The sequence below is a fragment of the Cetorhinus maximus genome, chromosome 2 (genome assembly GCF_964194155.1).
Source record: "Cetorhinus maximus chromosome 2, sCetMax3.hap1.1, whole genome shotgun sequence".
In the NCBI taxonomy this organism is placed as follows: Eukaryota; Metazoa; Chordata; class Chondrichthyes; order Lamniformes; family Cetorhinidae; genus Cetorhinus; species Cetorhinus maximus.
Window position 1 is genome coordinate 176,256,688 of NC_135880.1, and position 21,201 is coordinate 176,277,888.

At 46.9% G+C, this 21,201-nt stretch overlaps 2 protein-coding genes across 2 annotated transcripts in view; one reads left to right on the forward strand and one right to left on the reverse strand.

The window, feature by feature from the left end:
• Nucleotides 1-840: 840 nt before the first annotated feature.
• dnajc25 (DnaJ (Hsp40) homolog, subfamily C, member 25) lies at nucleotides 841-7,374 on the reverse strand. Its single transcript, XM_078529127.1, has 4 exons — nucleotides 7,053-7,374; nucleotides 5,006-5,158; nucleotides 2,406-2,876; nucleotides 841-1,378 (listed from the first exon to the last, which is right to left on the reverse strand). The coding sequence occupies exons 1-4, from the start codon at nucleotides 7,371-7,373 to the stop codon at nucleotides 1,256-1,258; spliced, it is 1,068 nt and encodes a 355-aa protein (XP_078385253.1). The 5' UTR covers nucleotide 7,374; the 3' UTR covers nucleotides 841-1,255.
• Nucleotides 7,375-15,623: 8,249 nt separating this feature from the next.
• Nucleotides 15,624-21,201, forward strand: part of smc2 (structural maintenance of chromosomes 2) — a 53,510-nt gene continuing 47,932 nt past the window's right edge. Inside the window, exons 1-2 of the mRNA XM_078571188.1 lie at nucleotides 15,624-16,082; nucleotides 20,195-20,344. Of these exons, the coding sequence (XP_078427314.1) occupies nucleotides 15,915-16,082; nucleotides 20,195-20,344 (318 nt within the window). The 5' untranslated portion in view covers nucleotides 15,624-15,914. The remainder of the gene's footprint in view (nucleotides 16,083-20,194; nucleotides 20,345-21,201) is intronic.

The following is a 21,201-nucleotide window of genomic DNA, read 5'->3' on the forward strand; positions in this document are numbered from 1 at the left end:
ATTTTCTAGCAAACTAGTTTGTGGTTACCAGGGGTTAGCTATACTAGCTTTCTGTATCTGTCACTGCGTGCTGAACTGGAGGCACTAACTTAGTATAACACAGATTCAATCTTGTCTGTGCTTCATAAAAGCCTGATCTTTGTCTGTACTTTTTACAGTGACAGCTACTTGACACAAAGGTATTTAGCTTCATACTAATGGCCAGATTGATTAAATTAATCTGAAATAGTGCTAAATATATTTTTTAAAAGGCCAAATTGAGGCAGTGAGCATATTTGGATAACAAAAATGCAAAATGAAAATCCACTTTTAAACATTGCAATAGCTGGGAAGAGACATTAAGGATACATCAAGTAGTTATTTTAATAGCTCTATCTCAAATTTGTCTAAGCTTAAGAGCAGTAAACAGTACCAGCAAACAATGGCTAACTTGGTGGATGTTATTACAGAACTATCAAATCCTTAAGAAGATATGTTAAGAGAAGTGAGATGCCCAAAAGAAATACACCAACACCTAATACTTTGCTGATCAGCTACAAAAATTGAGACTTGTGAAGCAAATTCTAGATGTTTTAGAGATAATGGTTAATAATGGTAAAAATTATTGCATCCTAAAGTGAAGGGTGTAAAAAAGGGGGATGCTAGCAATAAATACGATTAATACAAACTGCAACGGGCATCTGTTTTCACAAACCTGTTGGATGCAGCTACAGATTTTACCTAGTATATATAACATTAGCTCTAACTGCAGGTATCCCAAGAACTGCTGCCATCTGGTCTGGAACAGCTAAGATTTAAAATTTCACCTAGAAAGTAAAATAACCATTAAATGGTCAAATCTCACATTTTGATTTTTATTTGTATGACATTTTAATGTACAACCACAAACTCTACAGTAGACTAACCTTTGTCAATGCAATTTCCATCTCACCTATATATTAATATATTTATATATAAAATAAGCAACCAAATGTTTTTGTAAAAATTTGTCCACTTTAGTCCTTCCAGTTCAAAAAATATAATTTGAATAATGGAAATAATATAGTCAGATTCCATTCAATCAGTACACATTTCTGATAATATTTGGAAACACATCTTTTCTTGGGGATTAATCTAAATGGTAATAGGGATGTAAATCTGTTGTATAAACTGAATCCTGAGTTATTAGATCAATGATATTTATGTTCCATTATCAAAAGTTTTTTTTAAATATAAAAAGACATTTTCTGTAAACAGTGATGTAAGGCAGAGGTATTTAGTCATCTATGAAGGTTAGCCTCCCTGGCCCCTCATTTTTCATCCAACGTCGATACCGTTTCCATCTTGGATCTGAAGCTACTTTCTTTTTCAGTTCTTCCTCTTGTTCCACCTTATAAACCTAAAATTTAAAAAAAAACACAAGTCATTAAATTCTCCTGTATGCTGACCCCCTTTGCTCAGTGAGTTGATCCAGTAAGGTGTGCCATGGTTGATCTATGGTTCATGCTCAAATTAGCTAGTTGCATTAGGTCAATTAGTGTTACAATTGTCCACTGTGTACAGTTAGGTTACAAAGGTGGGGCAAAATTAATTAGGGTTCTCACTGGAACAGAATCCAGTGAATCCTGCTTGAAGTGTATGTACATGGAAAAGACATGAAGGATCAGATCTGGCTTGGCCACAGTCCCCTAGGAACACAGGTAGACCATTCAGCCCCTTATTGTTGTTCCACCATTCAATGAGACCGCAGCTAAGAAACTGTGTTCTGATGAAAGGACATCGACCTGAAACATGAATTGCTTCTCTCTCCACATTTGCTACCAGACCTTCTGAGTATTTCCAACATTTTCGATTTTTGGGTTTTGGCCGATCTGTATTCCCTCTACGCCTAAGCTGAACAGCCCTTTGGCAGGCACCATCAATGATCACTTGGGACAACTGACCAGAAGGCAATTGTCACCCACTGACCACACCTCACCAAACAGGTCATCAAGTTCAGGGGTGCAGGAAAGGCGATAAAACTGACGAGAAAAAAACCTCATATAAAGATGAATTCTGTCAGGGAATCCACGCAGCCTATTTTCCCAACACAAAACGTGTGTCAATACAATTTATAACCATGAGCGATGACAGAATTGTTCAGTTTGATACCACAAGACTTATAAGAGAAGGTTGCAAAGCTTCTAAAATTAAGTGCTTGCCCAAATTTCATACCTGTCAATGCACATTATCCTTTGATTTAATTTTTCGCCCTTGTGTGTTTAGATCCGTCAGACATAAAGCTACAAATATTTGAGACTGTAAGTTCTCTCTATTACAGTACTTCCACATGACTAAAGGTTCTTAAAGACCAGGGTTTTAATTTTATAGATTTTTAAAAAAAATCATAATTTATTGTGCTCTAGATTACAGCATGCAATGCTTACCTCAAAGTTTTCCCATAACCACAGCTTCCTCTCAAGAAACATCTCTTTCTGATGATCTTCAAGGCTGTCAAATTGGTCTTGTGACATGCGCATGTTTTTACGGATAATGTACAATTTCTCCTCTTCTCCATATTCTTCCCGTTTTATGTGAAAGCGGTAAATCCATCTGCAGTACCAGATTATATACCTACAGATGTAATAAGGAGCCAGAACGATTTGGAAGAGGAGTATGTCAAATAGCCGTGGCTTCTGATAGCCCCCTTTAATGTCAATGTTATTTTTGATAATGCCTTTAATGATTTCCTCCTCCTCCTCTTTGATTTCTTCTTTAGAGCGTCTGTTTTTCCCTTTTTCTTTAGTTTTATTAAGCAGACCTTGTTGCTTAGCAATTTCTGTAGCCTGGATTCTATACTTTGGCACAGTGGTGAGATAATGAATGGCCTCACTGTAACTGCTCCACCAGCTGTAGTACTGCAACAACAACAAAAATTCAAAATAGAAAAGTGTAAAGAACTAGCAGTTAAAGCCATAATTCCTGTAATTGTTTTACAAATATAAAAGCCCCAAAATCAGTATTCAGACACAAATCATTACATCAAAAGAACTAAAATCCTGAATGCCATACTTGCTACAAGAAAACTACATGCTTTCATTAATAATGCAATTTATTTCAATTAATCCTCCAGCACATTGCTCATGAAGTGTTGGGCTCAGCTTGGGAGGGAAGGACCAATGATTGACAATTTAAAAATTATATAGATGCATTTATTTGTAGTAGTACCATATTTTTTTTAAAACTACCAAAATCTTGCAAACTATTCTCTGCATCTGAATAGGACAGCAACCTTAAGCCACATTAATTTATTTGGACTGCAAGGACTCTGGATCTGTTTGAACACCAACAGGCTACTTGCTGTATCTTACTGAGTTGTCTGCGAGAACCAGCAAACGTTCATACACTAATGATACAATCATAAGATAATTACAGATGAGGAAGGAGATTTAGCCCATCTTAATTCATCCATCGAGGATGATCCTGTAGTCTCTCTTGAAAGTTGATTTCCCTAATTTCATGGCACATTCACCCAATGGTTCCTAATGCTTCTGCAGTCTGCTACTTAACACACCTCTATATACTGCCCTCAGTACACCCATTTTCTTTTTGACTTAGGTCATTACAATCGAGCGACTTGCAAGGCCATTTTGAGAGCATTAAAAGTCAACCACACAATGTGGGACTGGAGTCACATGTACAACAGACCAGGGGTGGCAAATTCCTTTCCTTGAAGGACATAAACTTGTCCAACTGGCTCACTAACTGGCCATTTCCCCACCCCCCAATTTTCGATAGGATTTGAACTCAAGACCCCTGGGCTGCTAGTCTGTACTATAACCACTGCAAACTATTAATACCAACTGCCAGAAAAGCAGAAACAACTTCAACTTTACAGATACGAAGCATGGTGTAATTGCTCTGAATATTCTAACAGCTAACGTACAGAATAGCTATGGGGAAGTGATGGCGCAATGGTATTGTCACTGGACTAGTAGTCCAGAGAGCCTGGGTAATGCTCTGGGGACCTGGATTCAAATCTCGTCATGACAGACAGTCAAATTTGAATTCAATAAAAATCTGGAATTAAAAGTCTAATGAAACCATTTCGATTGTTGTAAAAACCCATCTGGTTCACTCACTAATGTCCTTTAGGGAAGGAAATCTGCCAGCTGTACCTGGTCTGGCCTACATGTGACTCCAGGCCCACAGCAATGTGGTTGACTCTTAAATGCCCTCTGAACAATCCAGCAATGTCCACATACCATGAATGAATAAAAAGGCATCAGAACATGCCATTCTCATCAAGTCTACCTAAGCATATCACTCACTCACCCCCTAGAACAATTCATTACAGCAGGTCGCCATTCGGCCCATCGTGTCTGACCCAACTCTTTGAAACTTAGTCCCACTTTTTCCCATAGCCCTGCAAATTTCTCCTTTCCAAGTTACTATTTAATCAGCTTTCAGAAAGGACATTCCAGATCGTAATAAGTTGCTGCACACAACAATTCTAATTTTTTCCCCTGGATTGTTTGCCAATTATCTTAAATCTGTCACCTCTGGTTATTGACCCCCTGCCAGTGGAAACGGTTTCTCCTTGACTATCTCAACCTTGCATAATTTTAAGCATCGCTTTCAAATCTCCCCTTAACTTTCTCTGCTCCAAAGAGAATAAATCCAGCTTCTTCAATCCCTTGCCATAAGAATCTAAAGTTCATTTTTTAAAGCCATTTATAATTATTTTCCATTTGGGTTACTTATGATATCTGATAAACTGCAACCCCAAAGCAAATATAGTTGACAGTGGAACACTAGGTCAGTCAGACAACTGAGAATCATAACTGAGGAACTGAATTAATAGAGGAGAACATATTAATAAGATTATGTCAGCAGAAGTCAGGTCTATTGACTGGGACCTATTAACCATCACATTTATGTAGATGCTGAGGCTTCACAGTTTTTTGTAACTGTCACTCAACATGTAGTTCGAATAGTGTTGCACTTATGTATATAGGAAGAACATATTCTTACGTGACTGCCTTACCTGAAAGAGTGATATAGCACAAACTGTCACAATTATAACTATTCTGACGTCCACTTTGGGTGCTAGTCTTCTCTTGTAGTAATGGTAGTAATGTCTGTAGAATTCATCAGGGTGGTCAAGCATATAATCATAATCCTTACGGGCTTCATCGTCCTTTAAGGGACAGGGTTAAAAACAAATGGTAGTTATTAGCTGCGTCATAATTTAAGGTGATATTACGAACTGATCAAAAATACTGCGACATAGCCTACTGCTTGGATCACCACTTGATAATTGACCTCGCAACACACACATATAAAGGGCAATGTTTGTTAGTGTTATTCCAGCAGGACTTTCTGGATTAATAGGCTACATCTAAGCACCCAAAGGTTTTTGACCAAGAGTTACGAGGCAGACTTCTTTTGCAGCCTGTAAATCGAACTGCAATAATTCATCATGTTCTTGCATACGGATTTACTCCAGCGGCACTTATTAAGAACCCAGCTTTTACATCTTCAGCAACTAAGTTGCATTCCATTTAAAAATGTCCTTTTAAAAATAGGTAATTGCCTGAAGTGCTTTGGTATATCCTGAGGATGTGAAAGGTTCTATACAGGTCTTGGGACATGGTGGGTTAGGAGCCTCTCATCAAGATCTTCATTCAATGACCCAAGCTAGAAATACACTGTGGACCAGATTGGGTTTCAGTGTCAATGCATTCTTTAACCTCACGCACCCAGGTCAAATGGCAAGCCAATGCTTATATTAAGCATTACAGGATAAAAGCAGCTCAGGAATGTACCAGAGTATACCTGGGGTCCTCATAACCCAGCACACCCAACGTGCCGGTACATTCAAACAGGAATTGAAAAGAAAGAAAGAAAGATTACAGGGATAAGGCAGGGGAGTTGGACTAGGCAAAATGCTCTTTCAGAGAGCCTGTGCAGGCTCAATGGACTGAATGGCCTCCTCCTGCACTGTAAAGATTCTGAGAGAAGGGAGGGGAGATCTTTTTGAAAACCATGCGCATTTTTTGCCCCATACCATTTGTTATTACACCTCTGCTGATACGAGAGTTATGCCTGTAGGAGATAAGACCATGAGCAGTTATTGAGCTTCACAGATTCATTTTTCTACAAGGAAATTCCTCAATCCTTAAAACCTCTCCTCCACAAACTAGCCACGATCAGAAGTTTGTCAAATTAGTAGAAATTGACATTTTTAAAAGAGAATACTTTGAAACTGCATTATGGTAGCAACAAAATAAAAAATCTTCATTCATAGCAGATTAACATAAATAATAGTTCTTTAAACACAATTTCACACTTGAACAGTAATTCCACAAATGATACCTCTGGAAATAAGGTGAACAATTTAACTCCTAAGTGAAAGGCTTTTGAATGTGTTAGAAAGTCTGGAAGGAGAAACTGAGGTATAAGTTGTGTAAAAGTAACAATTGCCAATCTTCCATGAAAAACAAACTGCTTTGGTTTTCAATCAGCTATTACAGGCTTTAAATGTTTTAAAATTAACTATCGCAGTAAGCAGAGAAGCATGTTTTCTTATGCCAGTAGCTGACTCCTGCAAACAAGCACCAGCAGCAAGGCAGGCTACTGTAGGATGCCAGTCCCAATCCCCATTACCCTTCTAACAGCCCCCCACCCCACCCACTGGATACTCTCCAACCATATCCCCACAACCCATGCCCACCACCACCATGTCCTGCAGCAGATACCCCCAGCCCCACCATGCCCCCAGATAATGCCTCACACCCCCCACAGTCCCCAATAGATGCCCCCAACCCCATGTCCCCCAGCAGATGCCCCCCACCCCATGTCCCCCAGTTGCCCCCACCCCATGTCCACCAGATGCCCCCCACCCCGTGTCCCCCAGCAGATGCCCCCACCCTATGTCCCCCAGTTGCCCCCACCCCAATGTCCCCCAGATGCCCCATAGCCCCCACCAAATTTCCAACAGTTACACGAAGTATGAGACAAGCTATTGCAAGGTGCAGGAGGGAGGATGCCATCCTGTCTTTTGGGCAGACCCACCAAACCCCCTTCCAGACCTTCAGAGTCTCATAGGCGGTGGCAATCAGCAGGAACCGCTCCTCGGGGTTCTCCCCGGCCTCAGTGGGCCGGTACCGGTCCGGGTGGTAGCGTCTGGCCAGCTGTCGATAGGCACGGGCGATGTCGCTCTTGCCGGCATCTCTGGCCACGCCGAGCACGTCGTAGCAGGAGAGGGCTCCGCAGTAGAGGCCTTCTACCAGGCCGTCAGCCCGGCCCAACAGGACGAAGGAAACGGCACAGAGCCGGAGCAACAGCATCCCAACTCTCTGCCTCCCCGCCGACGCCATGTCAGCGGACTGGCGGTGGGGTATGCTGCACATGCGCAATACCCCAGCCCATAACCCCGCCTCTAAACCTCCACGTAGAGAGGGGGGGCGGGGGGGACGGGGAGAATGACGTACGTCAGACACGTCACCATTTCAAATCCGAACGGCTGTTTGTCTTCCGTGGGCAACGGTCACCGATGAAGCCATTCAGCCCATCATGTCTATGCTAGCCCTTTTGTCCTAATTTCCCCTCCGTGCCCTTCACTATCAACCACAAAGCCCTGCAGATCTTGCCCCCATTCAAGTATTTATCCACTTCCTTTTTTTTAAAACAAAAAACTACTGTGGATGCTGGAAATCCAAAACAAAAACAGAATTACCTGGAAAAACTCAGCAGGTCTGGCAGCATCGGCGGAGAAGAAAAGAGTTGACGTTTCGAGTCCTCATGGCCCTTCAACAGAACTGAATGTAGTTAGGAGAGGGGTGAAATATAAGCTGGTTTAAGGGGCGGGGGGAGAAGTTGGGGGGTGGTGGTTGTAGGGACAAGCAAGCAGTGATAGGAGCAGATAATCAAAAGATGTCACAGACAAATGGACAAAGAGGTGTTGAAGGTGGTGATATTATCTAAGAAAATGTGCTAATTAAAAATGGATGGCAGGACACTCAAGGTACTGCTCTAGTGGGGGTGGGGTGGAAAGACTGACAGGGTATTACAGTTATAGATTTAAAAATAATGGGAATAGGTGGGAAAAGAAAAATCTATATAAATTATTGGGAAAAACAAAAGGGAGGGGGAAGAAACGGAAAGGGGGTGGGGATGGGGGAGGGAGTTTAAGATCTAAAGTTGTTGAATTCAATATTCAGTCCGGAAGGTTGTAAAATGCCTAGTCAGAAGATGAGGTGCTGTTCCTCCTGTTTGCGTTGGGCTTCACTGGAACAATGCAGCCAGCCAAGGACAGACATGTGGGCAAGAGAGCAGGGTGGAGTGTTAAAATGGCAAGTGACAGGAAGGTTTGGGTCTTTCTTGCGGACAGACCACAGGTGTTCTGCAAAGCGGTCGCCCAGTTTGCGTTTGGTCTCTCCAATGTAGAGGAGACCGCATTGGGAACAGCGAATGCAGTAGACTAAGGGGAAATGCAAGTGAAATGCTGCTTCACTTGAAAGGAGTGTTTGGGCCCTTGGACTGTGAGGCGAGAGGAAGTGAAGGGGCAGGTGTTGCATCTTCTGCGTGGGCATGGGGAGGTGCCATAGGTGGGGGTTGAGGAGTAGGGCGTGATGGAGGAGTGGACCAGGGTGTCCCGAAGGGAACGATCCCTACGGAATGCCTTTCAAGTGAAGCAGCATTTCACTTGCATTTCCCCTAACTTAGTCTACTGCATTCATTGCTCCCAATGTGGTCTCCTCTACATTGGAGAGACCAAACGCAAACTGGGCGACCACTTTGCAGAACACCTGCAGTCTGTCCGCAAGAAAGACCCAAACCTCCCTGTCGCTTGCCATTTTAACACTCCACCCTGCTCTCTTGCCCACATATCTGTCCTTGGCTTGCTGCATTGTTCCAGTGAAGCCCAACGCAAACTGGAGGAACACACCTCATCTTCCGACTAGGCACTTTACAGCCTTCCGGTCTGAATATTGAATTCAACAACTTTAGATCTTAAACTCCCTCCCCCATCCCACCCCCACCCCCTTTCTGTTTCTTCCCCCTCCCTTTTGCTTTTTCCAATAATTTATATAGATTTTTCTTTTCCCACCTATTTCCATTATTCTTAAATCTATAACTGTAATACCCTGTCAGTCTTTCCACCCCACCCCCACTAGAGCTGTACCTTGAGTGTCCTGCCATCCATTCTTAATTAGCACATTTTCTTATATAAGATCACCACCTTCAACACCTCTGTCCTTTTGTCTGTGACATCTTTTGATTATCTGCTCCTAGCACTGCTTGCTTGCCTCTATAACCACCCCCCCTCCTCCAACTTCTTTCCCCCCTACCCCCCACCACCTTAAACCAGCTTATATTTCACCCCTCTCCTAACTTTACTCAGTTCTGCTGAAGGGTCATGAGGACTCAAAACGTCAACTCTTTTCTTCTCCGCCGATGCTGCCAGACCTGCTGAGTTTTTCCAGGTAATTCTGTTTTTGTTTTCCTTTTTTTTGAAAGTTATTATTGACGCTGTTCACAGATTTTATTTCAATTTGTACTTTTTTCCCAAATGATGAATGAATTGGACTGAAGCTTATTAAGTCAGGAGGTCATGGGCTCAAGGTTCACTCCAGAGACCTGAGCACAAAAGAAGTCCAGGCTAATGCTCCCCATGCATTACTGAAGGAGAACTGGACCCTCAGAGGTGCTGTCTTTCAGATGAGATGTTGAACACCTGTCCTCTGAGTTTGACGTAAAGGATCCCATGGCACTATTCCAAAGAAGAACAGGGGAGTACCCTCTGGCATACTGGCCAATATTTATCCATCAGCTAACATCACATAAAAACAGATTATCTGGTCATTATCACATCACTTTTTGTGGGAGCTTGCTGTGAGCAAATTGGTTGCTGTGTTTCCTATATTACAAACAGTGACTGCACTTCAAAAAGTACTTAACTGGCTGTAAATGCTTTGGGACATCCCAGGATCACAAAAGGCACTATATAAATGTAAGTCTTTCTAACCAGAGGTTTATATAATTGTAACTTGACTTCAGCTTCCAATATTTTATATTGCAGCCCCCTTGAGGTGAAGGCTAACATCACAGCTGGTCCCAGTTATTTCAACAGAACGGGTGTGAACTCATGCTGGGATAATTTGAATTTGATTATTTGACTTGTCTGGTTTTTTTTATTCATTAATGGGATGTGGGCTTCTCTGGCTGGGCCAGCATTTATTGCTCATCCCCTAATTACCCCTTGAGAAGGTGGTGGTGAGTTGCCTTCTTGAACCGCTGCAGTCCATGTGGTGCTGGTACACCCACAGTGCCGTTAGGAAAGGAGTTCCAGGGTTTTGACCCAGCGACAGTGAAGGAATGGCGATATATTTCCAGGGCAGTCACTTTCACCTCACCTCGGGAGTTCAGCTATTTTGTCCATGTTTGAACCAAGGCTGTAATGAGGTCAGGAGCTGAGTGGAACCCAAACTGGGCGTCAGTGAACAGGTTATTGCTTAGCAAGTGCCACTTGATAGCGCTGTTGATGACCCCTTCCATTACTTTACTGATGATCGAGAGTAGACTGAATGGATGGTAATTGGTCGGGTTGGGTTTGTCCTGCTTTTTGTGTACAGGGTGTACCTGGGCAATTTTCTACATAGCCGGGTTTGCCTTGCTATCGTAAAGATATCAAATTTGATGACTGGCTCATTTTATTCTAGAGAACCCATTGTGGCAACTGCTCCAGCCCGTTTTTCTGTTAAAATGGATGCTGACAATTTGCATATTTGTAAAATATTACAACCCTGACTTCAAGTTCCTAACAAATCCTTATTGTACCTGAAGCTAAGAATCTATTCTAGTTAAAACAGACAGGAATCCCAAAATGTGGCAGTAGAGGTATATAAGCAAATACCCACTAGATAGTGTGCCATATCTTCTGCACACAAAATGTATAAGGTGCCATGCCATGAACATCCCAGTGAACACATAACAGGACTAATTGGTTTAATCCTTTTGAAAATGTTATTTCTAGAGTGTAAATTAATTTATCTGTAGTTCCCTCTTTCCCTGCAGATTAGCCTTGCTTACTCTTTTTTTCAGTCTTTGTTAAGATAATTTGTGCTGCAGTGTAACGTAGATAACAGACTCCAATGTAGGAAGAGGAACAGCTTCTCTTGAAGAGAGGTGGCAGTCAATCAAACACAAAGATAAAAACAAAAAGCTAAAAGCTACTGCGGATGCTGGAAATCCAAAACAAAAGCAGAATTACCTGGAAAAACTCAGCAAGTCTGGCAGAATCGGCGGAGAAGAAATCAGTTAACGTTTCGAGCCTTCATGGCCCTTCGGCAGAACTGGAGCATAGTTAGAAGAAAGGAGAAATATAAATTGGTTTAAGGTGGGTGGGGGGGGGGGTGGGGAAGAGACACATTGAGGGTGTGGTGTGATGATTGTGGAGATGAGCAGATAATCAAAAGATGTCACAGACAAAAGGGTCAAAGAGGTGTTGAAGGTGGTGGTCTTTGTCTGAGAAAAGTGCTAATTAAGAATGGAAGACAGGATATTCAAAGTACAGCTCTAGTGGGGGTGGGGTGGAAAGACTAGAGGTTTTAGTTTTAGATTTAAAAATAATGGAAATAGGTGGGGAAAGAAGAATCTATATAAATTATTGGAAAAAAAGCGGGGGGGGGGTGGGGAAAGAAACGGGGTAGGGATGGGTGGAGGGGGAGTTTAAGATCTAAAGTTGTTGAATTCAATATTCAGCCCGGAGGGCTGTAAAGTGCCTAGTCGGAAGATGAGGTGCTGTTCCTCCAGTTTGCGTTGGGCTTCACTGGAACAATGCAGCAAGCCAAGGACAGACATGTCGGCAAGAGAACAGGGTGGAGTGTTAAAATGGCAAGCGACAGGGAGGTTTGGGTCTTTCTTGCGGACAGACCGCGCTTGCCATTTTAACACTCCACCCTGTTCTCTTGCCAACATGTCTGTCCTTGGCTTGCTGCATTGTTCCAGTGAAGCCCAACGCAAACTGGAGGAACAGCACCTCATCTTCCGACTAGGCACTTTACAGCCCTCCGGGCTGAATATTGAATTCAACAACTTTAGATCTTAAACTCCCCCTCCCCCCATCCCCACCCCGTTTCTTTCCCCACCCCCCCCCCGCTTTTTTTTCAATAATTTATATAGATTCTTCTTTCCCCACCTATTTCCATTATTTTTAAATCTAAAACTAAAACCTCTAGTCTTTCCACCCCACCCCCACTAGAGCTGTACTTTGAATATCCTGTCTTCCATTCTTAATTAGCACTTTTCTCAGACAAAGACCACCACCTTCAACACCTCTTTGACCCTTTTGTCTGTGACATCTTTTGATTATCTGCTCATCTCCACAATCATCACACCACACCCTCAATGTGTCTCTTCCCCCTCCCCCCCCACCCACCTTAAACCAATTTATATTTCTGCTTTCTTCTAACTATGCTCCAGTTCTGCCGAAGGGCCATGAAGGCTCGAAACGTTAACTGATTTCTTCTCCGCCGATGCTGCCAGACTTGCTGAGTTTTTCCAGGTAATTCTGTTTTTGTCACAGCTTCTCTTTGTTTGAAAAGATTGCTTTTGCTTCTGTCATGATAGACATATTATCAGAATTTACAAGCAAGCTGCCACTTCTCTAATCTCCATTTATAGTCTAGTCAGTGGTTTCAAATTGTTCAGTGAGTAGCCCATCAGTCACCTCTCCTTACTTTCTCAATTCATAAGGAGGTTGCAGACAGATATAGATAGGTTGAGTGAGTGAGCAAAAAATCTGGCAGATGGGGTATAATGTGGGAAAATGTGAAGTTGTTCGCTTTGGCTGGAAGAATAAAAAAGCAAAGCATTACTTAAACAGAGAACAGCTGCAGAATTCCAAGGTGTAGAGGGATCTAGATGTTCTAGTGCATGAGACACAAAGTTAGTATGCAGGTACAGCAAGAAAGTAAATGTGTTGGAGGCGGTTCAGAGGAGGTTTACTAGATTGATACCCAGACTGAGTGGGTTGTCTTCTGAGGAATGGTCAGACATACTGGGTATGTTTCCACTGGAGTTTAGAAGAATGAGGGATAACTTGATTGAAGTATATTAGATCCTGAACAGTTTTGACAAGGTGGACGTGGAAATGATGTTTCCTCTTGTAGGTGAGTCCAAAACTAGGGGGTATTGTTTTAAAATTAGGGGTCGGCCTTTTAGGACAGAGAAGAGGAGAATTTTTTTCTCTCAGAGGGTTGTGCAACTTTGGAACTCTCTGCTTTGTTAGGCAAGGGAATCAAAGGTTATCGGAGGTAGGTAGGAATGTAGAATTCGAAACACAAACAGATCAGCTATGATCTTATCGAATGGTGGGGCAGGCTTGAGGGGCTGAATGGCCTACTTCTACTCCTATTTCGTATGTTTTTATTGTTCCTTTTGTTCTCTCCAGAAGTTGTCTCTTTACTAAGGGTTACAGGGATTTATTAAAGGTGACTGTTATCAATTTATATGGCTTACACCTATTTTAAGAAAATAATGTTTTTGACTGCCTAGTATTTTGGCTTTTAGATCAAATAACTCTTATTGTATTCCAACCGGAAAAAAAAACTACCAAAAAGCTGACACAGCCCCAAAAAAGTGACAACTCAAAAACCATGCCGAATATAGATTATTGACACATGAAGACAAGTGGCTGGGAATTCTGAGGACCTGGCTGTGTTTCTGGAAGATCATGGAGTAGGAATCATGGCCACTTCCAGTCAAATACAGCCTTTTCCCCATGGCCAATCCTGGGGATGAACTCTTTCGCAAGTTTGATGAATTATGACACTAAACTGCTGTCCATTAGCTGTGGGGTAGAATGACAGTAACGCAGCAGTGTTCAGAAGATTGATCTTCAATTCTAGAAGGGTTGGTCACCCTCGCCAATTGCCCCCACCTAACCTGGGAAATTTGCTCAATGTCCTAAAACAACCCTTCTGGTGGGGTGTTAAAAAAAAGGGCACATCTGCACTTGAAGGTGGACGTGAAAGATCCCATGATGTTATTTCAAAGAATAGCAGGGGAGTGCTCTCTGATGTACTGGCCAATATCTATTGCTCAATCAACATCACCCATGGCAAATTATCTGGTCATTATCACATTGCCGTTTGTGGGAGCTTGCTAAGTTGCCACACTTCCTACACTACACTAATGGCTACACTTCAAAAAGTGCTAAATTGCTTGTGAAGATTGCTTTGGGGTGTCCTAGGTGCTAAACTCTGGATATCCCTCCTTAAAACCTGTCGCCCCTCCACACTCCTTTAAGACACTCCCTCTTTTTGATCAAGCATTTGGTCACCTGTCCTAATATGTCTGTTTGGAGCTTTCTTCCGCAAATGGCAAATGCGGTCAGTTCAGTTAGGTCAGTTCTTAATTTTTAAACTGCAATTGATAAGGTTTTTGTTAAGCAAAGCTATTAAATGATATGGGGAAAAGGCGGTTATATGGAGAAAGGTCACAGATTAGCAACCTTATTGCTGAATGTCGGAACACGCTCAAGGGGCTAAATGGTCTCCTCCTGTTCCTGTCTTGAGAGAAATAAGATAGGTGTATTTAAGAGGGATGCTAGATAAACATTTGGGAGAAAGAAATGGAAGGATATGATAATAGGGTGAGATAAAGTGGGGAGGGAGGAAGCTCAGGGAGTCATAGAGTTATTATGGCACAAAAGAAGGCATTCAGCCCATTGGGTTTATGCCGACTCTCTGTAGAGCAATTCAGTCAGTCCCATTTCCCCACTCTATCCCCGCAGTCTGTTTATTTCCCTCAAGTATCCATCCAATATCCTTTTGAAAGCATTGAGTATCTCTGATGAGCAGCAGGTTCCAGGTCACTATCACTCGCAGTGTAAAAAAGTTCTTCCTCACATCCCCAGGCGATATCTCGAGCCCAAAGCCTTAAATTGTGGGCCCTTGTCCTTGTGCCACCAGCGGATGGGAGCAGCTTTTCTTTGTCTACCTTATCTAAACCTGTCATAATCTTGTACACCGCTATCAAATCTGCCCTCAATCTTCTTTACTAAGGAGAACAACCCCAGCTTCTCCAATCTAACCTTTTGGCTAAATTCTCTCATTCTTGGAAGCATTCTGGTAAATCTGCTTTGCACCCTCTCAAGGACCCTCACACCTTACTAAAGTGTGGTGACCAGAACTGGACACAACACTGGACGCATAAGCACCAAAATGGACCAATTGGGCTGAATGGCCTTTTTCAGTGTTGTACTCTTCTATGTCTCTTCACAGGCAGTCCCTCGGGATCGAGGATGACTTGTTTCAAGTCCAGTTTGATGGGCTCTGATAAGCCCAATGTGTGATCTACAGACTCTGCCACATGCGGGACAGGTGGTGCTTTGGATGGGGTAGATCAGGCAGATGGGGGAGGGGAGGGTGTGTTTGATGGTTTGTGCACTCCCTCCGGTGCCTCGACTTCACCTCTGCATGTTCCCGGTGATGTCTCTTGCTGTGCTCGGTGCCTCCCTGCTCCGCTTTGTTCGAAGACAAGCCACAAGGACATGTGACACTCCCACGTGACATGATGATGGTAACAGTGAGGATGCTGCCCCTTTAAGAGGAACTGCAGGAGTCCGGCTCTTTGCGGTGACGTCATCGGATGGCGCCACGACCCCGACGTCAAAAACTACAACAACAACTTAGTTTTAACTGCCTGAAAACCGGGAATATTTCATTATTCTTAGAATAATGCAAGTGCACTAATTCTTTCGCGTTGCATTCAATTTTTTTCCTTTCAAGTTGCATGTCTATACCGAGCGTAAGGTTGTTCCTGAGACATTGAACAAACGGTCGGTGATTGGCGCCAAAATTTAAATTGTTGGAAGGAGCTCGAGCGCTTGGCCTCCCCGGAGTTGGGTTGAAATTTGGGATTTAATCGAATATATTTGAAGAAAGATGTACATCAAATCCATCATCATTGACGGCTTCAAGTCCTACGCGCAGAGGACGGAGATTAACGGCTTCGACCCGCTCTTTAACGCTATTACCGGCCTGAACGGCAGCGGCAAATCCAACATCTTAGACTCCATCTGCTTCCTACTGGGCATCAGTAACTTGTCCCAGGTCCGAGAGGAGGGGGCAGGGACGGATGTGGGGAGGTGGTCAAGGGGCAGGGGCGGATGGTAGGGGGGTGGGGGGGGGTCAAGGGGCAGGGGCGGATGGTAGGGGGGTGGGGGGGGTCAAGGGGCAGGGACGGATGGTGGGGGGGGTGGGTCAAGGGGCAGGGACGGATGGTGGGAGGGGGGGTCAAGGGGCAGGGACGGATGGTGGGAGGGGGGGTCAAGGGGCAGGGACGGATGGTGGGAGGGGGGGTCAAGGGGCAGGGACGGATGGTGGGAGGGGGGGTCAAGGGGCAGGGACGGATGGTGGGAGGGGGGGTCAAGGGGCAGGGACGGATGGTGGGAGGGGGGGTCAAGGGGCAGGGACGGATGGTGGGAGGGGGGGTCAAGGGGCAGGGACGGATGGTGGGAGGGGGGTTCAAGGGGCAGGGACGGATGGTGGGAGGGGGTTCAAGGAGCAGGGACCGGATGGTGGGAGAGGGGGCAGGGACCGGATGGTGGGAGAGGGGGCAGGGACCGGATGGTGGGAGGGGGGAGCAGGGACCGGGTAGTGGGGGGGGGGGGGGGGGCAGGGGCAGGGACCGGATGGTGGGAGGGGGGGGGCAGGGTCCGAATAGTGTGGGTGGGGGGGGGGAACCGGATGGTGGGAGGGGCGGGCAGGGACCGGATAGGGACCGGATGGTGGGAGGGGGGGGCAGGGACCGGATGGTGGGAGGGGGGGGCAGGGACCGGATGGTGGGAGGGGGGGGGCAGGGACCGGATGGTGGGAGGGGGGGGGCAGGGACCGGATGGTGGGGGGGGGGGGCAGGGACCGGATGGTGGGGAGGGGGGGATCAAGGGGCAGGGACGGATGGTGGTAGGGGAGTGAGGCAGAGAGGGGAGAGGGCAGAGACGGGAGGGGAGGGGAGGGGGCAGAGACGGGAGGGGAGGGGGCAGAGACGGGAGGGGAGGGGGGAGGGGGCAGAGAGGGGAGGGGGCAGAGACGGGAGGGGAGGGGGCAGGGAGGGGAGGGGGGAGGGGGCAGAGACGGGAGGGGAGGGGGGAGGGGGCAGAGACGGGCGGTGGGGGAAGGCGGCAGAGACGGGTGTGGGGGGTAGGGGGCAGAGATGGAGAGGTGGGAGGGAGGGGAGACGGAGAGGGGGGAGAGGGATGGGGCATAGACTGCGGGAAGGAGGGAGTGGCTAGAGACGGAATGAGGGTGGAGGGAGAGGGAGGAATGAGGCAGCGACGTGGGATGGTCATGCAGCAGGGATGGGGAGGGGTCAGAGATGAGGCCAGAGTCGGGGGGTGGGAGGGAGGGGCCAGAGTCGGGAGGTGGGTGGGAGGGAGGGGCCAGAGTCGGGGGGGGGGGGGGGGTGGGTGGGAGGGAGGGGCCAGAGTCAGGGGGGTGGGTGGGAGGGAGGGGCCAGAGTCGGGGGGTGGGTGGGAGGGAGGGGCCAGAGTCGGGGGTGGGGGGGGGGGGTGGGGGGGGGGGGGTGGGTGGGAGGGAGGGAGGGGCCAGAGTTGGAGGGTGGGTGGGAGGGAGGGGCCAGGGTTGGGGGGTGGGTGGGTGGGTGGGAGGGAGGGGCCAGAGTCGGGGGGGGGGGGGGGTGGGAGGGAGGGGCCAGAGTCGGTGGGAGGGAGGGAGGGGCCAGTGTCAGGGGTGGGTGGGTTGGAGGGAGGGGCCAGAGTCGGGGGGGTGGGTGGGTGGGTGGGTGGGAGGGAGGGGCCAGAGTCGGGGGGTGGGTGGGTGGGTGGGAGGGAGGGGCCAGAGTCGGGGGGGGGGGGTGGGAGGGAGGGGCCAGAGTCGGTGGGAGGGAGGGAGGGGCCAGAGTCGGGGGTGGGTGGAAGGGAGGGAGGGAGGGCCAGAGTCGGGGGTAGCAGTAAGGGAGGGGGCAGAGACCGGCGGGGAGGGGGCGAGAGGTAGGGGAACTAGACGGTGGGGTGTGGGAGGGAAGGGGCAGAGATTGCGGGGGAAGGGAGGGGGCAGGGATGGGAGGGGGCAGAGATGGGAGGGGAAAGATGGAGGGGGCAGAGATGGGAGGGGGAGGGGAAAGATGGAGGGGGCAGAGATGGGAGGGGGAGGGGAAAGATGGAGGGGGCAGAGACAGGTGAGAGAGGAGGAAGGAGGCAAAGATGGGGGCAGGGGGCAGAGATTGGGGGAAGGGAGGGGGCAGAGAGTGGGGAGGAAGTGGGCAGGGGTGGGTGAGAGAGGGAGCAGAGACGGTGGGAAGGAAGCGAGCAGAGATTGTGGGTGGAGGGAGGGGGCAGAGACGGGGGAGGGATGGGAAGGGGCAGAGATGATGGGGAGGGGGCAGAGACGGGGAGGGGGGAAGGGGCAGAGATGGAGAGGAGGGGGCAGAGACGGGGAGGGGGGAAGGGGCAGAGATGGAGAGGAGGGGGCAGAGACGGGGAGGGGGGGAAGGGGCAGAGATGGAGAGGAGGGGGCAGAGACGGGGAAGGGGGAAGGGGCAGAGATGGAGAGGAGGGGGCAGAGACAGGGAGAGAGAGTGGAGGGGGGAGAGTGAGGGTGGGAGGGGGAGAGGGCAGGGCGAGACGGTGGGAGGGAGGGGGCAGAGACGGGGAGGGGGGAAGGGGCAGAGATGGAGAGGAGGGGGCAGAGACAGGGAGAGAGAGTGGAGGGGGGAGAGTGAGGGTGGGAGGGGGAGAGGGCAGGGCGAGACGGTGGGAGGGAGGGGGCAGACGGGGAAGAGGGAGGGGGCAGAGACGAGTGGAGGGGGGAGAGTGAGTGAGGGTGGGAGGGGGGAGAGGACAGGGCGAGACCATGCGAGCGATGGTGCAGACGTGCAAGAGCGAGGAGGGAGGGAGGGGGCAGAGACATGTGGAAGGGAGGGTGGCGGCCGAGACGGGGAGAGGGAGGGGGGCAGAGGAAGGAAGGGAGGGGGCAGAGATGGGAGGGGAGAGAGAGGGAGGGAGGGGGCAGAGACGGGGGGGAGATGTGGAGAGTGGAGGTGCAAATCCATGTGCACCACTTTAACAGCATTACCCTCATCAACCCTCTCTGTTACCTCTTCAAAATACTTGAGCAAGTTAGTTAAACCCAATTTGCCTTTAACAAATCCGTGCTGGCTTTCCTTAATTTAACCCCCATTTGCCCAAGTGACTATATTAATTTTGTCCTGAATTATCGTTTCTAAAACCTTCCCCACTTCTCAGGTTAAACTGACGGGTCTACTGTTGCTGGGCTTCACTTTCCACCCTTTTTAAACAAGGGTGTTCCATTTTCAATTCTCCAGTCCTCTGGCAGCACCCTTGAGTCTAAGGAAGATTCGAAAATTACGGCCACAACCTCCACAATTTTCATTCTCACTTCCCTCAGTATCCCTGGATACACCTCCTCGGGTCATGGTGCCTTATGAACTTTAAATACAGACAGCTTATCCAGTACCACCTACTTATCAATTTTAAACCATTCAACTGTCTGAATCTCCTCTTTCAAGTGGAATTGATGTCCAAGATCACCCACGATCATATTGAATGGCAGAGAAGGCTAAAGGGGCTGTATAGTGGTCTTCTCCTATTTCTTATGTCAGTGAGGGGCCGATGAGAGGAGGGTGGAGGGGAGGTCTGTCCGTCAGGTGAGGTCGCGGGAGAGAGTTTGTCCCAGGTCAGAGAGTGGGGGTGTCATTGAGAATGTTGAGGGGGTCTGTACCAGGTCAGTGATAATAGTACCTGTTCACGGTCAGTGAGGAGGGGGCTGTGTCCTGGGTCAGTGAAGGTTGGGGGGGGAAGGGTGGTCAGTGAGGAGAGGGTTTCAGCCCAAGGTCAGTGAGGAGGAGGGCATCTGTCCCAAGTCAGTGAGGAGGGCTGGTGTTTGTCCCAGGTCAGTGAAACTGAGGGCGTCAGTGATGAGGGGTGGAGCTGTATCAGGTGCTGTTGCAGGTCTGTAACTGGTCAAAGTAACGTGCCCTCAGAAAGAGATCAAGGGGATTATTTTACAAGATGCTTATGTTTTAAGGAAACCAAGGTCCATTGACTTATTGATTTAATTAGCAAACTAATTAAACCCTGCTGTTTATTTGGATAGCAATATATTCAAAATATATTTTGGTTTCTGAAAGCTTTTTATGCAGAAATTTTCATTGACATTCACTTTCTTTTGTTCTTTGCTGTTAGGTGCGAGCCAGCAACCTTCAGGATTTGGTCTACAAAAATGGACAAGCAGGGATTACAAAAGCCACTGTTTCGATCACCTTTGATAACTCTGACAAAAAGCAAAGTCCTCTGGGCTTTGAGACACATGATGAAATTACAGTCTCAAGACAGGTACTCTTCAATGTTCCTATTGTATTTAAAATTCCAAAATGTTAACATGAAAACTTAGTGATTTTTTTTCAGGAACTATGTGAGATTAAACATTGAAATGTTAGTAATGTTTCAGTGAAACATCCCCTCGCCTTCTCTTTCCTCTTTTTCCCCTACCCCCATCCCTTCCCCTTTACGCTTTTGGCCTGGAATCATATCCATTTTATATTCCATAGCCCTGCAGCCTAGTGTTTAGGATTTGGCACTCTCATCTCTGCAGCCTGGATTTGATTCACGGCTTGGGAAGCAAATTTTGCACAACAGTTAATCCGTCAGACAAAGGATAATTGTTGTAAAAACATAAAATGCTGGAAAAACATAGCAGGTCTGGCAGAATCTGTGGAGAGAGAAACAGAGATAATGTTAACTCTTCTTTGGAACTCTACTTTGGAACTCTCCTCTGGTTGGAGTCATACCTAGTGATTTTTGGAAGTCAATCATCTCAGCCCCACTGCATGAATTCCTCTGAGTAGTGTCCTAAGCTAAATCATCTTCAGCTGCTTCATCATAAGGTCCATCATAAGGTCAGAAGTGGGAATGTTTACTGATGATTGCGCAGTGTTCAGTACCATTTACAACTCCTCGGATACTGAAGCAGTCTGTGTCTTTATGCAGCAAAACCTGGACAACATTCAAGCTATGGCTGATAAATGGCAAGTAACATTCACACCACACAAGTGCCAAGTAATGACCATCTCCAACAAGGGAGAATCTAACCATCTCCCCTTGACCTTCAGTGGCATTACCATCACTGAATCCCCCACTAGCAACATTCTGACGTTACCATTGACCAGAAACTTAACTGGACCATCCATATA

Excerpts from the sequence above, each read along its gene's own strand:
- dnajc25 (XM_078529127.1), bottom strand. The coding sequence starts at position 7,373 with ATGTGCAGCATACCCCACCGCCAGTCCGCTGACATGGCGTCGGCGGGG. Across the intron at positions 5,159-7,052 it reads CCGCCTATGAGACTCTGAAG|GACGATGAAGCCCGTAAGGA; the intron begins GTCTGGAAGGGG and ends TGTCCCTTAAAG. Across the intron at positions 2,877-5,005 it reads GTGCTATATCACTCTTTCAG|TACTACAGCTGGTGGAGCAG; the intron begins GTAAGGCAGTCA and ends TTGTTGTTGCAG.